Source organism: Phalaenopsis equestris, unplaced genomic scaffold, assembly GCF_001263595.1.
Source record: "Phalaenopsis equestris unplaced genomic scaffold, ASM126359v1 Scaffold000548, whole genome shotgun sequence".
Classification (NCBI taxonomy): Eukaryota; Viridiplantae; Streptophyta; class Magnoliopsida; order Asparagales; family Orchidaceae; genus Phalaenopsis; species Phalaenopsis equestris.
Window position 1 is genome coordinate 278,748 of NW_018164988.1, and position 8,652 is coordinate 287,399.

The window sequence follows — 8,652 nt, forward strand, 5'->3', positions numbered from 1 at the left end:
CAATGGAGAAAAAGGATTCATGTAGCCGACCCCACGTAGTGGGATTAAGGCTTTGTTGTTTTCGTTTACATGCTTAACACATTATTCTTTTGTATTGACATATCTAACACATAATCATTCATATTTAAATATATACCACTCAATTATTTAATATCATATCAAAAATATCATCATTAGTTTTCAAAAGTGAAATGCACAATTTCATGCATAGGTTTATGACACCAAGGGATGATTACTTCTCAGCTCAATTCACTGAAGTTTTCTTTCTGAAGAAAGGGAAAAAAATGAATATGTTACTTGTTGAATTAGTTTTTTTTTAAATTAATTTTTTTTCAAATTATACCATATACATTATATTTCTAATGACTTCAAAATACAACACTATGTGACCTCTCCATGAGCTTTTCCTAAAAGACTCGAAGTTAACGCAGGCTGAGAGGAGCTTGAGTTGGCTGGATGAACCAGACAGCTTTGGAATTGTCGTCCATTGCTTTCGTCTTTTCCTTTTGAGTTTCCAACCTATTCAACTCTATTTATATGTATGTTTGTTGGAATTAGGGTTATGTTATGTGTGATTTCTGTTTTCAGATTGTGTGGAGTCTTCTTCCCCTTTGCTAGGGCTATATTTTGCTACAGGTGGTGCTTCGGCTCCATTTTGCTCTGAGGTGTTGTATCCTCTTAGATTTCCTCCGTACTATATTCTCTACCTCCACCAGCCGCAGACTTGCACCTTCCCTTCCTCATCCAGCCCTCAAACAGTCAGCTAACTCCTTGACAGCTTGTTGTAGCCTACAACCTACACCTGCTACACCCGAACCTCCTGTCGCCAGCCAACCACTTCCCTCTCCAACCTTGTTGCCCACTTGCAACCCTCAACCTTGCTATTTCCCCCTCTCCCTGTGCAGCTGCCCTTCACCTTTTCCCCCCTTTTCCCCTCCTAACCACCAGCCACCATAAACCCCACCTTCCAACCATATCCTCCACGTCCCCCTACCACTACTACTCTCAACCACCTTCACCGCCGCCACCGCTGCCCTCAGATCTTCTCTTTTGGCCCTGGTCAGAGATTAGTGTTTGTTGCAATTTTATTTCTATTTTGAGTCATGCTTGTAATCCTAATCATTTGCTTAATGAAATTTGCTTATGTTACCTCAGGTTTGATTAGTTTTGGCATCAGAGGTTGTATCTATTTGTCTAAGGTTTAAATGTTTTGATACCTGAGTTGACCCAAACCATGACTCTAAAATACGAATATTATTGTCATTTGGTTTGATTTGACTGACTCTAAATGAGCTAAATGAGGCTGCAATGAAAACTCAAGTAAAGAGAACAACCACCCAAAGCAATGGTACAAGACAAAAGCAAACACACAACACAGCAAAGACGACACAAACAAACATGATGAGTAAGAAATCCGGAATGGAGGAGTATGGAGAGTTGCGGCCTTGCTGGGAGAAGGCTAGCGGCAGGTTAGAGGGAGGAAGAGGCTGGGCTGCACTTGTTTGGGTGCAGGGGGGAGGCTGGTCGGCGGCTTGCAAGGGTGTAGGGGGGAGTCTGGGAGCTTCTAGGGATACTGGAGTCAGGGAGTATCAGCAGAAAGAGTAAGGCTGACCCAAAGAATGTCGGTAAGGGGTATTGCGGTTGCTGGGAGGAATCGGGGGCACTGTCGAATGTGCAGGGGACGAGAAACAACAATAAGGAGGCCAATCAGGAGGCTCTTAGGAGCGGTTGGAGGCAGGAAAACAGCCAACGGTTGCTAGGGAAGAGGTGCATTGGTCTGTTGTAGGGCTGGGAAGCGGTTTAACAACGATAGAAGGGATGGAAGGATAGATAAATATCTAGACGGGGTCGAGCTACAGCCGAAGCGTCACCCAGATCCGTGGAGAGAATCACCACTTTGGATGAGGGATAGCTGGTGCACTGCCTCGCTGTCGGATACAATCCTCGAATGGAAAATACTAAGGCTAAAACCTGACTTCATATATCAAAACAAGACCCCTAACTCTAAACACATCATCCTCTATTTATAATGAGGCTAGGATTTTATTTTAGGAGATATTTGAAATAAGAAAGAAGAATCAAATCACGATTTCAGATTTAGGTAAGGAAATAAAGTGAGGGAAAATTAGATTTAGGGAGGGGTAAATAAAGTAATTAAAATTCAGATTTTGAAAGGACTTAAAGTAAGAAATGTTTTTAAATGATGAAAGGAGAAGAAAATATAACATGATTTCAAATATTAGCAAAGGACTTAAAATAAGAAAGTGCTTGGAAGAAAAGAAAGGAAATGGAGGAAAGGAGAGGAAAGGAAAGGGGGAAGAGGAAAGAGGGGGCGACAGCTTCTCTCCCTTAAGGACCGGCCGGTCCTCTCCCGAGCCACGTGTCATGTTCTTTACGTATTTTGTGACCGGTTATGAGCAAAAAGCTTTATACGTGTATAAGGTTGTGCTCTCAAATTTTTATTTGAGTTATTTAATCAACTTGTTCATTTTGATTGAGCTAATAAGGACTCCGCTGCTTCCATTTGAGAAACACTTGGTTTGCTTCCTTATTTTGAGAAGATTCAGAGCTACCTCATATTTAATGTCTACTTAATATTATTTTCGTTCCTTCTCATAGTTATGTTAATCTTTAGCATGTTTTTGTAATTGCAACTATACCTAATTTTTCCATTTTTGGCATAGCAGATTGCTACCGAGAAGCAACAAATTGATTTGATGCACAAGCTTCCAAAAAATGTAAGCTTTTGCTGAAGTCGTTAATTCTTTTATATTCTGGAAGTTTCATTAGCTTCAACAATTTGATACTTGTTCTTTTTAAATGAAACTTATTGTCAGCTTGTTTTGCCTCTTCTTTATATTTCTTCTTATTCTACAACCTTTTTAGTAGGATGGCTTTTTTTTTTGCTCTCTTTAACCTCCGCTAGAGTAAACTTCAATTTCACTAATCCATCGCATTATATATTTTGTTCCAGAGTAACAAAACATCTACTTCTAAACTCAGGCTCACCATTCCAAGAGAACCAGAACTAGCAACAGCACAGCGGGCACAGAGGATAAGAGTACATAGGTTTCGGCTATGTTATACATCATCTGGCTATACTGCTTACTTGGCTGTAAAATTTTGTTCAAAATTCGTTGACTCTTTAACTGGTGGTGATTCAGGTCAAATCTTGATAAAAAATCACAAGAAAAGACCCCAGCAAAATCAAAATTTAATTCACATCCTCTTAATAGAAAGGTAGTTCTTCCATCTTAAGGAACAATATCTCTAGACAGCATGTTGTTCTCCCTCTCCCTCTCCCTCTCCCTCTCTCTCTCTCTCACACATCCCAAAAAAAAGAAATTTACATACATAGCACACAATTCTTATGTTTTTACACATCTCACACCTAAACTTTCATATTTACATACATAGCACTTTACTATTTTTATGTGATATTAAAGATTTGTGTGTCGTGTGTGTAAAAATTAAAGTTTAGGTGTGAGATATGTAAATTTATGTGTTATGTATGTAAATGCCCCTGGAAAAAAGATTTACATACTACCAAACAAATCCTATGCATTTATATATGTAACACTTAAACTTCAATTTTTACATATATGCCATCTTACTTATGCATGAACAATTATATTTCATATTTTAAAAGTTAAAATAGTGGTATTTTTTATGTGATACGAAGAATTTGGATGGTTTAAATGTAAAAAGTAAAATTTAAGTGTTAATAGGTAAATATATAATAATTGTGTGGTACTTCTGCAAATGCTCACCCAAAAAAAAAATAAAAAAAAAATAGAAACGCTTACTAACAAAAACTCATCATGATAACAACACAGATTCTTGAGGCGCCCACAGTGCCTAGCTGCCGTAATAGCACGCCAAGTTTACAAGAATTTAAAGTTGGTATTTTGAACTTTTTTAGTATTAGCTTTATTAACTTGTTACAGTCTCCTTCGCAGTATTAATGCTCTACAATATCGTATTGTATTTCTGTTAGTACATTTTTACTCGCAATCTTAGCATTTACATACTTACATTTAAACTTCAATTTTTACATATATATGCCACCTTACCTATGCATGAAACACTATATTTCATATTTTAAAAGTTAAAATGGTGGTATTTTCATGAAGAATTTGGAAGGTATAAATGAAAAAAAGTAAAATTTAAGTGTTAAATATGTAAATTTATAAGAATTGGGTGATATTTATGTAAATGCGCACAAAAAAAAAAAGAACATGAAAAACGCTTACTAACAAAAAATTGCCATGATAATTACACAGATTCTTGAGGCGCCCTCAATGCCTAGCTGCCTTAAAAGCACGCCAAGATTGCGAGAATTTAAAGTTGGTATTTTGAACTTTCCTCGTAGTAGTTTTATTGCCTTGTTACAGTCTCCTTTGCAGCTTTAATGCTCTACAATATCATATTGTATTGCTGCTATTGAGTTCTTTTGGTACATTTTTGCTCAGAATTTTAAGTTAAAGTCATCAGAGAGAGACATTAAACACTCTGCAGCTACTTCATCATCACTGGTATCCTTTTATTATTCTGTGGTTTATGTGTAATTTTTTTCTTTCTTTGTTTAACTTTAATTTATATGGTATCTGTTTAGCCATAATATAAAGGATATATGGCTAACATTCATGAGTTAATTAGTTCTAAAATTTTTTAAAGTTGAGTACTGTTTTTTAAGTTCCAATTTCCGGATTGCACCCCTTTCAGTCTGCAAACAACCATGCCCCCGGCAGCTCTAGTGAACATGGAGTTAAATCAAACTTGAAATGTTTCCAGCGCCATTCTTCTATTGTTTCAAGATCTGTCTTGTAAGTCTAATTTAACAGTTCACTGTACAGTTTTTATTCTAATCTTCTCTGCTTTAGATTTGAGTTTGAATCTTAAAGAATTATGTGTGGATCTTACTTTCGTTGTATGTTCTGTAGGCATATGTAACCAGTCTCAATTTGCGTTAGGGTAATTCTACCTGCTATCCATGTATATGATTATATTGGGGGTGTAAATGAATCAAATCGAGCTCAAGCCACCCTTAACTTGAGTTTGAGCTTGATTAGTTTATCGATCTCGAGCTTAGTCATACGAGTTAGAGTTGGCTCACGAGTCCGCTTGTTTTTTATGAAAGAGAGAAAACATATTAATTCAAGCTAGGCCATAATAAAATAAGAAAATTTACATACTTTACACACAATTCTTATGTATTTAGATATCTCACACTATAGTTTTCATATTTACATACATAGCACTTTGATGCTTTAAACATATGCATGATAATGTGTATTTCACTTATAAAAAGTGATAATAATATTATTTGGATGTGATATTAAAGATTTGTGTGCTATGTGTGTGTAGATATAAAAGTCTAGGTGTGAGAGATGTAAATACATAAGAATTGTGTGCTATTTATGTAATGCCCCAATAAAATAACAAATAGAATGAACAATTAGGAGATAAATAAAAAGATATCATTTGATATAAAATATAAAATATAAAATAGAAAATATTAAATATTTTTTTAAGCATTTTTAAAAAATTAAAGAGAGTATCTCGATTTAAACGAGCTGGCTCAACAAGCAGAGTAAGAGTTGTCTTGAGCTTGGCTTGTTAGCTTATCGAGCTCAACTCCTAAGCCACTTATCGAGTTTAAATCGAGCTAGCTCACGATTCAGCTCGACTCAGTTACACCCCTAGATCACATGCATATTTATAGATTTCAATATTAGGATTCATGAAGATACAAATTCTATTTGTAGAAATGGTTATGCCTATTCTTTTGATTGAGGATGGGCTATTACAACAATACTGCTGCTTATTTTACATGCAATTTTGAACTCCCCCAAACCTTATGACTTTCTGCCCTAAAGCTGCATGAGTGTCATGCTTAATTAATTCATTGAGACGTTCTGAATGTTATTGTAAAGAACAATTTGGCCAGTAAAATAGTGGTCATTATTTTCATCAGTTCGTTAAGCGTATGGCTCATCTCTTGTCATTAATTAATAATTAGGAAGGTTTACATGCACACCACTCAATTCTTATGTATTTACAAATCTAACACCTAAACTTCAATTTTCACATATTTTCCACCTTACCTATGCATAAAAAGGTGTATTCTACTTTTTAAAAATGAAATTAGTGGTATTTTTTATATGTGATATGAAAGATTTGGGTGGTATAAATGTAGAAATTAAACTTTAGGTGTAGAAATGTACATACATAAAAATTGGGTGGTATGTATGCAAATGCCCCTATTAATTAATTTGACATGCTTTTCTTATTACAATAATATGGAAGTTTTGAATTATTTATTTTTTAGGGTGGTTTGGTGGGTAATAATAACTAATTTACAATTTTTTGGGGGTGTGAGAATAACTGATTAAAACTGTGCAAAAGTTCCAAAATTTGCAAATTTCCCTTTTTTTATTATGTCTGTTCGTAGTTTAACCTTCAGGCTCTGCCTTTCTATAATGTTATCGCTACTCTACATTGGATTGAGATATTCTTTGGAAGTGCTTAGCTCTTAAAAGTATTCCATTTTTTCAATGTAGAGATAATCAGAGGTTTTATAATGATGAAAACATTCAGCCCAAGTTTACAGCTAGACCCCTTAATAAGAAGGTAATTCAAAGAATGATTTTGCCTTTTCCCTTTTCCTTCATTATCATAAATTTCAAATGCTTTTTTTCGTTTTATCAATGATTTATTTACATTTTTATGAGTCAATATAGTATTATATACAATTTGGTGGTGGTTATTGGATGTCTGAGAGTTTTGGAGTATGCCTTACTGAAATAGAGAAATTGTGCGCATCCTCATCTGCAGATTTTGTCCAGCAGGGGAGATATTGGTGTCTTCCGTTGTTCCAAGCGAGAAACTACTAAACCGATGGTAATTCCGCGTTCTCTATGAATTCTTTTGTTGTGCATTTCTCTGCTCTCACATCCTTTTCACCTGTGACCAAGGAATTTAACCTTTCAACAAACAAAAGAAGCCAGCTAGATCTACCGACTGAACTTTTTAACAAGGTGAATAATGTCATGCGGTTATTACATCTTTACCAATTAATGTTTCTAAGCTGGACCACCTGTGTCTTTTGGTTTTCACTTTATTAACATCATTTTCATCAAAGGAATTTTTTTTTTTTTTTGTTTTAGTACCATTCTACGAAACCTGAGATCACTTAACACTATGCTTTTATCCGCTTATAATTTGCTATTTGTTTTTCTTGCATCCTATGTTGGACTTTAAGCTCTCTCTAAACTCTGAAGTACCACAATCTTCCAAAAGTCTGGCAACACCTTTATGGCCTTTGCATGGATATACGAAGGTTCTTATACATTTACTTCTTGCAAGCGAAGTTTTCTAAATAAGATACATTATTATTCATGGTAACATTTTTTTTTTTTTGAAATATTTGATGCCAGGATTTAAAGGGCAATCTAAAGTACATTGCACAACAAGGGCATAAGGTTTGTGGCATTGCTTTTACTAATATCTTCATTTTCCATTCTACCTACAATCAACAATATCTGTTTGTTGTAGGCAAGTTATGAAGATCAAGGAAACTTGTTGAGGCATGAAGCAAAGCTTTTTGGCTTTGAGAATGAAGCTTATAGTTACAAGAGATTGGAAGCAAACAATATGAGATGAATTTTGAGAGAGAGCCAAATCACAGAAGTTTTGCTTTTTTATCAAGCTTCAAAAAAAGGTTAGATGAACAACTAATGGAATGATTTATGCAGGATATCATAAGTTACTGAGAAGGGATTGGATTATGTGAAAATGTGCCTGCTCAGTTGGAAAATGAAAATTGTTTGTTTTAGTTGCTCTTTTGGACGAAGTGGGTGGTGGGAAGAGATTTTTTAACAAAGAAATAAAGGGATTGGATTAGGAGCTATCTGATGGAAATTCTCATTTTTTTTTTCTATAAAGTGACAATAAGGGCAACTTATGTATCAACTTTTCATCACCCATCCTCTAAAAGGAAAAAGAAATATTTAAGATTTTCTTGTGCATTATCTATCCCAAAGTCATAAAATTATATGATTCAGTCTTGAAGTTATTGTATTGGTTATTAATCTAGAATGATGAATGCTGATGTTCCTTCTCTCAATTTAGATGTCAGTCATTTAAATAAAAAAGATTAGATAATATATTGTTTTTTTTAAAATCTATATATATATATATATATAAAGAAATGACCAATGTTTATTATACGAGCCTACACCACATTTAATGTGTTTAACAATTCAAGTATCACATCTTTCCAACTCTGTCAGAGATTCAAAACCCCGACTTGAGGGGTCTTGCACCGAGGATGCCAACCAAGAGGTCGAGGTACACAGTGCGCGCATATGTACGCACACAGATATATATATATATATATATATATATAATAACAGGTAAAATTATGTCATGTCCTATAATTTTATGACATGTCATGCATTTTATATCATATCATTTTGTATAGTGGAATTCTAACAACTTGTTAGCTTAACAATTTGATAGTTCGGTAGTTTGGCAGACCTTTTTTGATTTGTATAGTACTATATATATTATGAGTATTTACATACATACCGCACATTTTTTATATTTGTATATATCTAACATTTAAACTTTCACATTTATTTACATAAC

General features: G+C 34.5%; 1 protein-coding gene across 1 annotated transcript in view; it reads left to right on the top strand.

Moving 5' to 3' along the window:
• The window catches only part of LOC110029093 (protein TPX2-like), a 32,799-nt gene extending 24,777 nt beyond the window's left edge, over nt 1-8,022 (top strand). Inside the window, exons 5-17 of the mRNA XM_020731220.1 lie at nt 2,688-2,738; nt 2,975-3,115; nt 3,160-3,240; nt 3,837-3,899; nt 4,284-4,346; nt 4,473-4,535; nt 4,726-4,826; nt 6,564-6,633; nt 6,838-6,903; nt 6,978-7,040; nt 7,265-7,342; nt 7,440-7,484; nt 7,558-8,022. Coding sequence (XP_020586879.1) covers nt 2,688-2,738; nt 2,975-3,115; nt 3,160-3,240; nt 3,837-3,899; nt 4,284-4,346; nt 4,473-4,535; nt 4,726-4,826; nt 6,564-6,633; nt 6,838-6,903; nt 6,978-7,040; nt 7,265-7,342; nt 7,440-7,484; nt 7,558-7,665 — 993 coding nt within the window. The 3' untranslated portion in view covers nt 7,666-8,022. The remainder of the gene's footprint in view (nt 1-2,687; nt 2,739-2,974; nt 3,116-3,159; nt 3,241-3,836; nt 3,900-4,283; nt 4,347-4,472; nt 4,536-4,725; nt 4,827-6,563; nt 6,634-6,837; nt 6,904-6,977; nt 7,041-7,264; nt 7,343-7,439; nt 7,485-7,557) is intronic.
• The last annotated feature ends 630 nt before the right edge of the window (nt 8,023-8,652 follow it).